This window comes from Ambystoma mexicanum, chromosome 2p (assembly GCF_040938575.1).
Source record: "Ambystoma mexicanum isolate Mex_15411 chromosome 2p, UKY_AmexF1_1, whole genome shotgun sequence".
Lineage (NCBI taxonomy): Eukaryota > Metazoa > Chordata > Amphibia > Caudata > Ambystomatidae > Ambystoma > Ambystoma mexicanum.
Window position 1 is genome coordinate 833,363,527 of NC_090923.1, and position 15,384 is coordinate 833,378,910.

General features: G+C 48.0%; 1 protein-coding gene across 2 annotated transcripts in view; it reads right to left on the reverse strand.

Moving 5' to 3' along the window:
- Positions 1 to 15,384, reverse strand: part of ZC3H4 (zinc finger CCCH-type containing 4) — a 748,106-nt gene that overhangs the window by 188,102 nt on the left and 544,620 nt on the right. For both annotated transcript variants that reach the window (XM_069644536.1, XM_069644535.1), the window contains exon 10: positions 3,820 to 3,929. In XM_069644536.1, the coding sequence (XP_069500637.1) occupies positions 3,820 to 3,929 (110 nt within the window). The remainder of the gene's footprint in view (positions 1 to 3,819; positions 3,930 to 15,384) is intronic.

A 15,384-nucleotide genomic window follows, 5' to 3' on the forward strand; every position in this document is an offset into this window, starting at 1 on the left:
GTTTCCTTGAAGGCCATGGTGGATTGGAAGAAAATGACTGTACGCAATATAAATCGCACCACCTGCAAATTCTCTCTTCTGAGATCTTAATAAAGTCCTATTTGATAAGAAAGTCCCTTCTGTAACCAAGTTTGGGAAAACCCAGGAACGCCTACTACTGGATATTGGGCTGGACTCCTGGGAATTCACAACCCAGCCCAAATTAAGAAAAAATTATACCAATTTGATTGGAAAGTCACTATAGAACGGTTACAAACATTCTCTGTATTCAGAATATGCCTCTATCTTTCCGATCAGAGTAGCCACACCAATATTATTCCATGTAATTGGGTAAGAAGCACCTACATGAGATTTAAATGTAATCGGGCACCGACGCTACAATGTATGGGTCCCAGAAGGGGACTAAAGAAACAAGAGAGAATGTGTAGATTATGCAGATGTGAGGGAAACATTGACACATCATGTTATTTACTGTTCTGCAATGCATAATTTAAGAATGGTATGTTTCCAAAAGTTAACAGATTTGAACTTTGTACATGGTGCTGAGCGACTTTGGGCTAAATTCATGATGGGCGAAAACATCCAATTTTAGCTTGAACAAGATTTTTAGAAATCTTATATGAGGTGTTGGAGCCTCAAACAACACGGTAGGCATTTACTATGGCCCATCTTATTATGATTTTGAATCTGTTTTACCATGTTATATTATTTTAAGTATTCAACGTATCACTAATTGGATGATTATAGTGTTATTTTCCTTTCTGTAATATATTTTGGACACATACTATTCTTTTATGATGTACTCAATGTATTTGTAATGCATTCGTTATACTATTTCTTTTGTCGAAGGCTTTGTAAGGTTTTAGGTGTAAGGTCAGGGATGTCATATGGGAGTTGCAAGGGGTAGCAGCTGCTACCCTTAGACCTGTCATTGCTATCCCTGAGACACTGGACAAAGAGGCAGTGCCAAGAGCAGATATCTGTGTTACACCTGAAAAAGGAGGTTGTAAATGCAGCTTAATGTGCCACAGATTTGTTTCTTAGGGAATCTCAATCTCGTCAGCTGGAGAAATAACAGGGATGCAGGAATAACCATGAAGCCGCCATCACTAACAGGTTGGCAGTCCGTTAGTGAAGAATGCCTGAATGGTTGGGTTCAGAGGCGGGCTGTCTGTGCAGCCCATACCAGGCATTGTAGCCACAGAAAAGGTATGGGGGCTAGGTCTAGCTGGCTGCGAATGGGTAACAGTAGCCTGCAGTACTCAGTGACAGCACAGCATGAACGCAAATCTCATCAGTATTTCCCACATCCAGTGAGCCACTGGCACTGTGATGAAAGGGGTGTGCCTCAGTGGCTTCTGCCACCAATCCTGCCTGGTCACTGTATGACCTGAGCCAGATCTGCCGGACATGCATCACATGCACACTGTCGATAGACGCAAGGTGAGAATTAATTTCCATGAAGTTGCCTTCCGCCTTTGAAGCTTCCTCGAGCAAAAAAAACATATTTGGAAGGATAGCTCAGGGGCAACACACTTGCTTTGAGAACAAGAGGATGCAGTGCAACATGGGTTCAGTTCCTGTTCCATTGCTTAGAGGCTGGCAACATATAAAGGACCAAAGGTGATGTCATAGATCTACTGCTGTTTACATTTTAAAGTAAAAAACCTGCAATTACTGTGACCTGCAACACATCCTTCCGCCTCTATCTCCCATCTGACTAAATAAACGGTGGGTTACTTACCAAATAAGCAAAATAGAATAGAGATGGCTGGATGGTTTCAAATCATTCATAACCACTGGCACAGCTCTGAGGTGTGTGCTTGAGGGTAATGTTATGGAGGCTGGTACTGGAGACTTAAGATGTTGTACATATTTTGGGAGAGTGTTTGAGATGTAATGTGTCATAAGAGAGTTGAAATGCACTGAACGCAGACATAAGATGTTTGAGGAGGGTAATTGAGGTTCACACAGTTGAGGTGTTGAAGGAGGGTACTGGAGACTTAAGTTGCTAGTTTGATTGGGGTTGATGGTGTTGGAGAATGCTGGAGACCTAAGTTGCTGGAGGATGGCACTGTGTAAACATGAAGGTGTTGGAGGTGTAAGGTGCTGGAGGGCGGCAGTGTGCGCCAGACATTTGGTGTTGATGGAGAGCCCTTAGCAACTCGTTGTGGATGGTAGGGTGCCGTAATGAAAATAGTAGGGGAATATTCAGGCTCTGGGTGAATGGCAGGAGTTGGTTGCTGTGCAATGGTTCCAGGTGCACTGTTGACAAGAAAATCCCTCCACGTATTGTCCAAGTGTAAAAGCATGAAGTGGTACAGCCTCCGATTGTCTTCTGGTTGGACTTGTGTTGGTCACCTGATGTTTCCAGTCAGTGGGCAGACATCTGGCAGGCACTGGATGTCTGCACTTTGGAGATAAGCCTCTTCGAGATGCTCTGTCAGTTTACAGTTTAGCCTGAGTGATGTACTGTTTTCCAGGTTGTTGTGTTGGACGTCTGCTTACATTCTCAGTAATTTGGTAATATGGGCCTATACACACTGATTAACTCTACATATGGTGATCCATTCTTGCATGAAATGTATATCATATTACAGTGATATCGTAACCGTATTTTTCTTAGTGTACGGAGGAACAATGCTATGTGAGGACACTTCCTGTTTTGTCAAGGGCTGAAAGGTGATGTGCCATCACTTCCTGTGAGGTCGCTTGGGAGTTTGAGGTCAAATAAAATCACTTCCTGTGATGTCACCAGAGGAAAAGGGCCGTGTGATGTCACTTGCGCTACCCCTTGCATTTTGGTGAAATGACTTCCCTGTGTAAGGTTTTAATGTTAAACCAAATCACAATAAATACAACATTTTGTAAAGTTCAGTAAAAGCTAAAAGCTTGATTTTGGAGGACATAATTGGAATAAAATTCAAATGCATTCACCATAGAAAAACAGAACTGTGGAAGATGGTGTTAGTGTTTCCAGGTATATGAAGATGCAAAAATTACTTAAGGGGCAAAAGGGTGCCAAGGAACCCCGATGGAGATGACCTCAGAGACATTGAGCACCTTCCGGAGATTGTTCCTAAAAAATGTCTGCTTCATGCTGCGTCTTAGGTGCTGTATCATCTACAAGGCTGTCACTCTGAAGTCCCCATGCTACCACACTGAGAAACTCAGCATCTCCAGAGGCCTAAGATCCACCACAAGTAAGGACATGTGCATATTTTAACTCTAATGGTCCAGGGAGGAAAGAACCAGAATATAGGCCTTCTCTATCTATGCCCCAAGACCCTGGGACCTTCTCCCTGCCAACATCAGATTCACCCCCTTGCTTCTATAGTTCAGGAACAACCTCAAGACCATCCTCTTCAAGGAATGGCACCACCCTAAAACCTAGGTCCACATACCCACTGACCAACCTACCCGAGACTGGGTGAACTGCTTCCCATTGTTTCATCCCCTGCTTGCTTTTATATCACTTGCTGGCAAACTGAACGTCCCTGCACCCGTTAGCTCCCCGCTATCTTGTTCCTCTGCTACTCTCACTGTGTTCTTTCCCCTATGATTGTAAAGAGCTCCAATGCTTCCCGAAGCTAGGCCCACACTCAATACATATCCTAACAACAATAATAATGTGAACGTAAATAAAGATGAGGAATCTGTGGGAGTAATGTATGCATGAGAAGTGATTATAATAATGAGGAAATCAAGCCTCTATCCACAGTAGAGAAATACCTATGCAAACAATATGGTAATTCAGAATTTAACCTCATTTATAGAGGTTTCTCTGGACTTAAACTCATCAGATCCCATCGTTCTTACCCTGTCCAAATGCTCCTGTGTGTCATCATTGAGAGGCTCATGGGAAAACATGCAGTCATCTCCATTAATACAATTTCCTGTTGTGTGGTACACTTTGCATGGAAAGTCCCGTGCAGGAGGGCATTAAGGAAATTACATTCATAAAAACAACTTTTTTTATACAACCAACTCCAAATGTTTTGCATGATGATTTGGGGCATATATCAGAATATATGGTGAAACACAATAAGAAGGTAACAGGAAAGTATGCTACTAAAACCTCAATGCATAATGAAAAATAATGTTTTAAAGATCTAAACCTGCAAATACAATTGGCAAGTTAAAATGCTTTATCACTAGCTTATATTTAGAACATATGCATTATCAAATGTAATTGCGAGGGACCTTCTCAACTTGCAAGTTGGACCTCCGCAACTTGCAACTCGGAAACCTCATTTACACTTTGTTTCAACTTAGCTTCAGAGTTCTGCTGCTTATGCAAATCATGAGTATCTTGAATGCTTTTACTGACTCCAGCAAGGAACATTATCAACGAAAATATGAACCTTTTCAGATTACATACAAACTTCATCACACTTCACGCATTCTAGGACGCTAGAGCAACCTCAGCTTTCACAAACAGTAGTTAACTTCAGTTCCAGCCTAACTGGTGAGACGTGGCCGGGGGTCCGACCTTGTCAAGGGGGGTGGGCGGGGAGCCTGGCCCTTCTCACCCCTTTTGGGTGCCTGAACGAGGGCAGACAAGGCCCCTCCCTACGCCTACTTCACTGCGTTAGGAGCATATGCTGCAACCTGCGCAAGGACAAAACCTCCACTAAATCACCAGGGATCCTACCTTTAAAACAAAGGGACTATTAATAAAAAAAAACATTAGCCCACCAGGGAAATTAACATTAAAAGGCCCAACAGAAGGCCATATCAAACGGGGACTCCAGTCCGTCAGAAAGTATTTTACTTTCTTTGCAAGAGATGCAGCAAGACTACTTGGGAAAGAATACAGAGCTTACAAGCCCCTGTTGAAGTCTATCTAAGCCCTTGCCCTGCCACATCCCTCGAACCAGGTAAGTGATTGGACAGTTTGGGTATCCAATCCTGGTAGGGGCTGAGGAAGTTAAGATGTTGTGTGTGAATGGTTGAGTGTGGGTTAGATGGTTGAGACCAGAGGAGGCTATTGGAGAGGGGGTCTGTGGTGTGTTTGTGAGCAAGGAATGTGTGGAATAGCGATAGAGTACAAGGTGGTAGTAGTAGGGGAGTTAGTGGTAGTGAGTGGTAGTGACAGTATTGGAAGTGATAGTGGGAGCGAGAGAGAAATAGTAAGTAGTGGTAGTAGCAGCAGCTGTGCTGGATTTGATTGGAAGTAGAAGAGGTAGTAGAGCGGTAGTTGGTAGTAGTGGGTGGTAGTGAGTGTTAGTGAGTATTAGCAGCTGTAGTGATATTATGAACGAATAGGAGATAGTAACAGCGGAGGAGTTGTAGGGGTAGAGTGGGAGTGCAGAAGGGAGGAGAAGACAATAACAGAGGTAAGCAGGAGTTAACAACCATAGTAAGGGAAGGATTTTGAGAAACAGGAAGAGAACAAATATCAAAGGGTGGAAGTAGGCGAAGTGTGAGAGTCGACTGGACAGATGGGACAGCAGGTTAGAAATGAGCCACATCTCTTCCTGGATAACAAAAATGTTATCATTCAATGGAGCTATGTAGCCAACAAATGTGGACGAGACTGGCTCATTCTAATTATAGATACAGCTAAGGAAATAACTGATACGGTTTAAGTTACTTACCTGTAACTATTGTTCGCCAGCATGGATCTGGCATGCTCATGAATATTCCCCATCGTCAGGCTGGGAATCCTCAGAAAAAGAAAAAACAGTTTCACTTTAAAACTGTATTTCTCCTCTAAACCAATAACTGTCCTCTGGGACATACCGCCCCAATCCAATAACAGACCTCCCCCTAAGCCCGCCTTTGGCAGCCATCTTCAGATTTGGAAAGCACGTAAAGTGGAAGCATGACCAAGAAGAGCCGCAGAGGGGCCAGAGGGAGGGTTTGCATGTGAATCCATGCCAGACCCCTGCTGGAGAAGAACAAGTTACTTTCTTACCTGGTAACGTTCTTTCGATGGGATGGTCCGACGACGTATTCCATATCTATGACATGTAATCACCACAGCTGTGCTGCTTCGGAAACTTTTTTCGGCGTCTGCGTCCTGCGTCGATGCGCCGTCGTCGAGGACCTCCTCCGACGTCCAACGTCATCCGATGTGATAAGTAGGACGGACGACGCCCGTAGCCTCAGTTTTAGTTTTTTCCCCCAGAACGTGTGACATTAGTCAACTGCCAGTCAGACAAAAAGCCTTGCGGAACGTAAGCTGCAATCGCAAAAGAAATTCTGCAGCGGGGAAGGCAGGGCGGGAGCGATATGGAATACGTCGTCGGACCATCCGATCAAAAGAACGTTACCAGATAAGAAAGTAACTTGTTCTTCGAGGGGATTGGGTCCTCCGACGTATTCCATATCTATGACAGACTCCCAAAGCAGTACCAGAGCAAGGAGGAGGGAAAGAATTTAGAATCAAAATTTAGAATAGCCAATCAAATAGCAGAGCAAAGGACCGCCTTGCCAAAGGCCAGATCCTGTCCTCGGATGGAATCGAGGGAATAGTGACGTACAAATGTATGTACTGAAGCCCAAGTGGCTGCATCACAGATGTTGCGAATAGGAACACCCCTCTGCAGGGCAGTAGATGCAGCCATACCCCTGGTAGAATGGGCCCGCAAGCCAGCCGGTGGGTCCTTACCCGCCAAGCGGTACCACTCCGAGATGGCCAAAATAATCCAGCGAGACAAAGTCTGTGTCGTCACAGCTTGCCCCAAACGCTTTCCAGCGTAACCAATAAAGAGTTGATCGTCCACTCTGATCCGGGACATGCGTGAAACATAAAAGCTTAAAGCTCTCCTAGGATCAAGCCTATGGAGCCTCTCCTCTTCCTTACCAGGATGCGGAGGAAGATAGAATGCCGGAAGAACAACCTTCTGGGCCAAATGAAATTCCGTCACTACCTTCGGAAGAAAAGAAGGACAAACTCTAAGGACAACCCTGTCCTAGTGAAATACAGTGAAGGGTGGCTTAACTGAAAGTGCCTGTAACTCACTCACTCACTCTGCGAGCGGAAGTAACCGCAACTAAAAACACAGTTTTCAGAGTTAACAGCCTCAAAGGGCAAGAATGTAAAGGCTCAAACGGAGCACCCATAAGAAACTTAAGAACAAGGTTTAAATCCCAACCGGGCACCAGGAAAGGTGACGGAGGGAACACATTAGTGAGCCCTTTCAGAAACTGTGAAATTAAAGGGATTTTAAAGTAAGAACACTCTTCAGAAGAGCGCTTAAAGATGGACAGCGCCGCCAGGTAACCTTTAATGGTACCCACTTGCAAGCCCCTGTGGGCCAAAGAAAGTAAAAAGGACAGAACCATGGGGATGTCACATGCAAAAGGATCCACATTCTGAACTCTGCACCAGTCGCAGAACTTACGCCAACGGCAACGGTACAGAGACTTTGTTGCTGGCCTTCGGGCCGAAAGCAACACCTCCATCACGTCTTCAGGGAGGTCCCAATCCTTATACCTCAACCTGTCAGAAGCCAAGCGTGAAGGTTGAGGGATCTGACCTCTGGATGGAGAACCTGACCCCCCTCCCGTGAGAGCAGATCGTCTCGGTAGGGAAGACGACGTGGAGGGCAGATGGACAAGTCGAGAAGGTCCGGGTACCACGTCCTCCGACCCCACGCCGGGGCAATGAGAATCATCCGGGAACCGAACTTCCGTAACCTCCGCAGCACTTGCGGGATGACGGGGACTGAAGGAAACGCGTACAGCAGCGGGTATGACCACTCCACCACGAACGCGTCTCCTAAGGCTCCTTTTGGAGGAAATTCCCGCGAGCAAAACCTTTCGCACTTCCGGTTGACACTGCAGGCGAAGAGATCCACTCGAGGGGTCCCCCCCAAAGGGCGAAGATCTCCAGGAGAATCTCCTGAGCCAACTCCCACTCGTGAGAGATCGCGCTCTGCCTGCTCAGAGCGTCCGCCGTCACGTTTTCTTCTCCGGCCAGATGAACTGCCGAGATCGAAACTTCCTGCTGGATGGCCCAGAACTCGAGCTGCATCGCCTCCCTGCAGAGGAAGTGACCCTGCCCCCCCCCTTTTTGTTGAGGTAGTGCATGGCCACTGTGTTGTCAGTCAGGATCAGGACACTCTTTCCTCGCACAGTCGGCAGAAAAGCCTTCAGGGCAAGCCTGACGGCCCTCAGCTCCAACAGATTGATATGGAGTCTGGACTCCGACGGAGACAAACGACCGCTGACTGTCAGCCCATCGGCATGAGCTCCTCATCCCGTGAGGGATGCATCCGTCACGATCGTCACCTCCGGCCAGGGAAGCGAAAATGGAGACCCCTTCATCAAGTTGCCTTCGACGGCCCACCACAGAAGGTCCCGGGCGACCGAGGGCGGCACCTGAACCGGGTCCGACATCCTGCCGGAGGACTGCGCCCATTGAGTCTTGAGTGCCCACTGCAAAGATCTCATCCACAGGCGAGCCTCTGGCACCAGAAGAATGCAGGATGCCATGAGGCCGAGCAACCTCAAGAACTCGAACGCTGGGAGCGTCTGGGCATGCTGAAACTTGTGCACCATCTGCTGAATGTGAAGAGCTCTCACCTGGGGAGGAAAACACTGCCCCAGGGAAGTGTCGAGCACTGCTCCGATGTACTGGAGCCGCTGTGTTGGCGTCAAATGGGACTTCTTTAAATTGAGGGAGAAGCACAGCCTGTGAAGGGAGTGGCAGGTGACGGACAGATGATCCAGGACTTGCTCGGGAGAGCTCCCCCTGATCAACCAATCGTCCAGGTAGGGGTAGACGTGAATCCCCCCCTTGCCTGAGATGCGCTGCCACCACCACCATGAGCTTGGTGAAAACCCTCGGGGCGGAGGTCAATCCGAACGGCAGGACCCGAAACTGAAAGTGCGAGTCGCCAACCACGAACCTCAGGTACTTCTTGTGCTTGGGATGGATCGGCACATGGAAGTAAGCATCCTTGAGGTCGAGTGACACCAACCAGTCCTGAAGCTGAAGGGCCTGGAGGACTTGAGAGAGAGTAACCATCTTGAAGTTGTCCTTCCTGAGGAGTTTGTTCAAACTGTGCAAGTCCATGATGGGTCTCAATCCCCCGTCTTTCTTCGAAATCAAAAAATAAGGGGAATACCATCCCTTGTTCCTCTCCGCTACAGGCACCAGTTCTATGGCGCCTTTCTCCAGCAGGGCTTGAATTTCCTTCGCAAGGAGCGGATCCGGACTCTGCAAAGAGAGGTTCCCCGGTGGATTGTCGCGAGGCCTGTGCCGAAAGGGAAGACAGTAGCCGTGGGTAATGATCTCCAGAACCCACACATCTGAAGTAATGGCTTGCCACTCTACAAGATGCTGCGCCAGCCTTCCCCCAAACGGCGAACCATGGGACATGGCCTCATGACTGAGTGGGAGCGGCTGCGGCGTTACCTGAGGGCAAAGAGGCAACTGCCCGAGCGGCCTTGGCACCACGGGTACCCTGTCGTCCACCTCTGGTACCCCTGCGTTGGCCTCTTTGACTGCCAGCTCCTCTCGCTTTACTGAAGGACGAGTAATAGCGAAAGGAACCACCCCTCCACTGCTGTCCCCTAGGACGAAAAGGCAGAGGTTGGCGAACTGCAGCGCCCAACGACTTCGCTGCAGCTTTTGAGGTCTGCAACCTCTCAAGGCTCTCGTCAGCCTTGCTGCCAAAAAGGTGTTCACCGTCAAAGGGCATGTTGAGGAGCCGGGACTGCACATCAGGAGCAAACCCCGACTTCCGCAACCACGCAAAACTGCGTATCACGGTGCTCGCCGCCATGGACCTACTGACGCATTCACCTAAGTCCAAACCCGACTGAACGGACTCACACATGGCATCCTTACCATCTTGGACCATAGCAAGGAAACCATCCCGTTCGTCCCCTTCGGGAATATGATCAGCCGCTAACGCAACACAGTTCCACAGAGTGTGTGTGAAACGAGACAAGGCACAAATGGAGTTGGCCGCCTGAAGCGCCATACCACCAGAAGAAAATACTTTCTTCGCCCAGCCATCAAAACGTTTGTCGTCCTTATCAGGAGGGATGGTAGGGTACGACGCCTGCTTTGCCGGGGCCGTGGCCGCCTGCACCACCAAACTCTCCGGAGTGGGGTGCCTGGTCAAGTAGCAGGGGTCGCTACTGGCTGGACGGTATTTTCGCAACAAGGATCTGCCCACCGCCGGGACACTCTCCGGAGCAGTCCAAGCCGCCGGCACCCTTCTCTGTAAAGCCATATGGAACGGCAGTACCGGGTCAGTTGGGGGACCAACATCAAGGATGTCCGTTAGATCATCCTGCACAAACTCCCCTGGGGGAGCAGACCATCCCAAGTACTCAGAAACCCTAGCGATAAGGCGCCGGTACGAGGAATTGGCATGAGAGCCAGGCTCAGGCCAACAAAACTCCACCTCCGGAGAGGTGTCCAGTCCACTGGCATCATGCAGTGACTGCCTCAAATCGTCAAACTGACTATGGCCCGAGACAATATCATCTGGAACCTGACTAGGAACCAGGCCATCAGAATCCTCATCCGCCTCTGAAATATATTCCAGGTGGCGAAAAGAAGGCACCCGAGAGTGCTTGCTCTTAACCAGAGCCTTCCTAGGGGGTTCCCCCGTGCCACGGGGTACCTCCGACACGAAAGGCGTCGAGCGAATCAGCCAGCATCGGCGACGTCGACACAGCCCTCGAAGCCGGAGCCCCGAGCGTATCCTTCGACGACCTGAGCGTCGACGGCTTCGACGACTTCCTCGGAGCCGGAGCCTCGAGAAAGCCTGTCGACGCCCTCGACGTCGATGTCTTCCTCGAAGACCTCACAGGTGCACACGGTCTCGAACGCGTCGAGGACCGGGACCTGGAACGGGTACGTCGAGAACGAGTCTCCTTGTCCGAACGGGACCTCTCCCGTGACTCGTGCCGACCACACTTGTGAGCGGTGTCTCTCGACCTCTCACGACCGACCCCACTCGGGGGCGCGGACGGCTTAGTAACCTGCGACTCGAGAATCGCCAGCATTTTCTTCCCGAAGGAAGCCCATTCCTCCGGCGTCGCACGGCTGGTGGGGTAAGCGACGTGCCGGGCAGAGTCCTCCGAAGAGGACCTGGAAGACGACCGGTGTCGGCGCTTCCGAGAATGCCTCGAAGAGGCTGAGGAGTGGCGAGACCGACTCCTAGAAGGAGACCCACGAGACTTTCGACGATGACGCGGAGAGTCACCCCTCGAATCATCCGTCGAAAGCCCCGCAGACCTTGACTTCCGGGGCTTGGACACCCGACCTACCGACAACTTCTTCTTACGTTAGCGTAAGGCTTTGGACGTGAGCGACTGGCAGTCGATACAGTCATCCGTGTCGTGGGCCTCCCCGAGGCACCAGAGGCAGGCGTTGTGCGAGTCCGTCACCGACATCTTGGACCCAGAATCCCCGCACTTCTTGAAGCCCGGACGCGGGGTCGAAGACGAAGTAGAAGACATCTTCAAACAAAGGATTTTCACAAAAACGAACAGGTCCGAAGAACCGAGAAGAACAGAACTCCAAAGAGTCGAGGCGTTAACCGAGATCCACGAAGCAACACGTTCGCAGAAAAAACGGAACTGAGGCTACGGGCGTCGTGCGTCCTACTTATCACATCGGATGACGTTGGACGTCGGAGGAGGTCCTCGACGACGGTGCATCGACGTCATTGACGCAGGACGCAGAAAAAAGTTTCCGAAACAGCACAGCTGTGGTGATTACATGTCATAGATATGGAATACGTCGGAGGACCCAATCCCCTCGAACAATAGTTACAGGCAAGTAACTTAAACCTTCTCCAGCATGGGGTCTGGCATGGATTTGCATGCTCATGAATAACGAATACACAGGAGTACACATCACACAACCACGGGAGGTGGCAAGACTCAACAGAAGCACTTAACACTTACCCCTGGAACAGAATCACCTCAAGGGAACAGGTTGAGTATCACTGCTGGCCGACTCTGGACTCCTCCCTGGAATCCCTGTCGATGCAGAACAATTTCATGAAGGTATGCATGGACCTCCACGGCGCAGCCCTGTAAATATCCAGCAGGGGCACACCAGAAAGGAACACCAATGTCGCAGCAATCGCTCTGGGTGGCCCGGCAGCGGCCGGTTCGCCAGCCGATGACTGTGAATGATGCAGCCGAAGAGCCCTCTTAAGATGGAGGCCTTGGACAAGGCTTTCCCATGGTTCACAGGACCAAAGTTCAGAAACAATTGAGAAGTCTCCCGAAAACTCTTCGTGTGTGCCACGAGCAACATCCAGCAAATGCAAGGCCCTCTCCACCGGCTACAAAGGTTTTGGGAAGAACACAGGCAAAACCAAAGGCATGTTGAGGTTGCATTCCGACAGACCCTTCGGTATGAAAGAGGGGTGTGTACGTAGTACCACCCCCGATACAGAGGCTTGCAGGATATGGCCTGGATCTCACCCACACGTCTGGCAGAGGTGATGGCAATGAGGAAAGCCGTTTTCCACGAGAAACTAGTTAGGTCCCCAGGTAACGGAAGATAGTAATAGTCTAGGTACTCTTGATGGCATTAGTAGTTATTGCTGCCAGGGAGGGTTGGATTGGTTGCAATTACAATTTTCCTCCACAATAATATCAGCAAGCTACTATTGTCCCAGTTCAAGATGGAGAACTTTCTGCACAGCAGTCATTGGCTTGGAGACTATTATGATGCAGTTTGGAACCTCAGGAGAGGTTACATGTGGTTACTGGCCAACCACATCCGGTAGCCTTCTATTCCAAGACGTTTTTGAGCGCCGAAAAGAATTTACCATCTCAGACAGAGCACTCTTAGCAATTAAGGCGGCATTTGGAGAGTGGGGACACTATTTACTCGGAGCTCGACATCGTGTGACAGTTCTCACAGACCATCGAAATTCGACCGTCTTGCGTGCAGCAAAGACTTTAATACCGCTGCAGCTTAGATGGTCCCTGTTCTTCGCTGAATATGACCTTGTAATTACTCATAAACCTGGGTGACAAAATGGCAAGGCAGATGCGTTGTCAAGATGCAATCCTGGGAGTACCAAGGAAGACCCGTTTACACCAGTGCCATCGCTCCAAGCTAGTAACTTTGTGATTGCTGAGGTACGAAAGGTTAACATTTTTGATGAACAGATTGGGAAGGGGATGTCTGTGTAGCAAATGAGTGAATGGGTAAGAGAGGACCCGGCGCAAGTGATCAAAGATGGCTAGCCATTTGTGGATGCTAGATTATTTTTGCCTAATGAGAAATTATGGGAGGAGGCTCTTAGACAGTCATGATTCTCCGCTAGCTGAACATTCAGGTTTCAGAAAAACCTTGGAACTATTACGTAGGGCGTTTTGGCGAGAAGGAATGTGTAAGGATACTTTGAATTATGTAAGAATGTGTGAAATTTGTGTGCGAGTGAAATCAGAAAATCAAAGGCCAGCAGTGTTATTGATTCCTTTACCCATACCACCACGGGTGTGCATTCAAAATGTTGAAAAAAAAAGGTCGAAAGACAAAAATGTCGAAAAATAAATGTCGAAAAATAAATGTCGAAAAAAAAAGTCGAATTCCTCTTTTTTTAAATTATATATTTATTTTGGGGTCCGGGAATAAAACAAAATGGGTAAAACAAAAAAAAAAATAATTTTAAAAAGGGTGGTTGGGGGGGGGAACCCCCCCATTTCGAAAAAAAACGTCATAAAAAAATTCGACTTTTTTTTCGACATTTTGACTTACGACCTTTTTGTTTTCGATTATATCACTATAAACCGCCACCACGTCCATGGCATACTATCTCTCTAGATTACATTGTTCATTTACCTCCTGACAGGGTTGCACAACGATTTTGGTAGTGGTAAAATGTACTCTTTAAGGCCAGCCATTTTGTTCCTATCAAGGGTGCCGATACAGCCACCACTCTAGCACAAGCCTTTTTGCAAAATGTGGTATAATTACATGGACTTCCTACACAAGTGATTTCAGACAGGGGATCTCAATGTGTGTCCAAATTTTGGCGGGCATTCTGTAAAGAGTTGAAGATTGAGGTTAGTCTAAGAGTTTCCATCCTGAGGCTAATGGTCAGACTGAGAGGGTGAATCAGGAGTTAGAGAAATATCTGCGCTGCTACCTCAAGTCAGATAAGCGTTGGGTGGAGCTGATTTGGTTAGCAGAGTTTTGCTATAACAACACGTCTAAAGATTCAACTACTACGTCCCCTTTTTATTTGAATCAGGGGTTTCATCCCAGATTTCTTAAGGAAGTGAGTTTGGAGGAAGTGGGTGAGTTTGGAGGAAGTGGAAGTCCCTGATGTCGAGTGTAGACTGAAAGCCATGATTGAGAACGTCAAAAAAGCAATTGAGGACTTGCGAAAGATTAAGTCAAATTACAAAAGATTCGCTGAGAGCAAGCGTAGAGCTGCCCTAATATACCAAGAGGGTGATATGGTTTGTAGCTCCAACAAAAATATAGCTCTCAAGGATAAGAACAAATTTAGTCCTCGCTTCAGTGACAAAACTGAAGTTACTGTCTAGCCTAAAGGTGCATCCCACTTTTCATGTTCATCTCCTGAAGCCTTGTATCAAGGGAACTAGGCTAGTTCAGGCACCAGGTTCAGTTGGTGTGGAAGGTTCTGGAGAGGAGTATGAGGTACAGGTCATTCTGGATTCTAGAGTAGTTAGGGGAAAACTGCAGTACTTGATAGACTGGAAAGGGTATGGCCCTGAAGAAAGATCATGGGTGACAAAGAAAAATGTACATTCACCAATATTGGTCAAGAGGTTTCATTTACGCAGGTCAGAGAAGCCAGGGCCTGGGACAGGGCATCCCAGGGGGGTTTGGGGAGCTGAAGGGGGGTAATATCAGGTCCCCAGGTAACAGAAGGTAGTAATAGTCTAGCTACTCTTGATGGCATTAGTAGTAGTTGCTGCTAGGGAGGTTTGGATAGGTTGCAATTACAATTTTCCTTAACAATAATATAAGCCAGCTACTATTGTCCCAGTCCAAGATGGAGAACTTCCTGCATAGCAATGATTGGCCTGGAGATTATTGTGATGCAGTTTGGAACCTCAGGAGAGGTTCTAAACTGGCTTTCATTCAAGATCTGTTTAGGAGTGGTCACAGCGCTCAAGATCTCCAGAGACAATATTGAGAAACCAGAGGAAAAAAAAACACATCCTAGAAGATATTCATCAGAAAGTGCCAGAGATTTGATACAGATAAGTGACTGAAGTGAAATCAGAATTGTGGTCAGTGAAAATGTCTTAAGGAATATTACAGAATGGAAGCTGTATGTACAGTAATGTAAAGGATTTACCAGAAGAGAAGTCTGAAGAAGTTTATCAGCATTTGTGTTAAAGTAGTTTTTCAAGTCATTTGACCTGTAAATAACTTAAGCGTAGAATTGGATTATCCTATGCACGCGC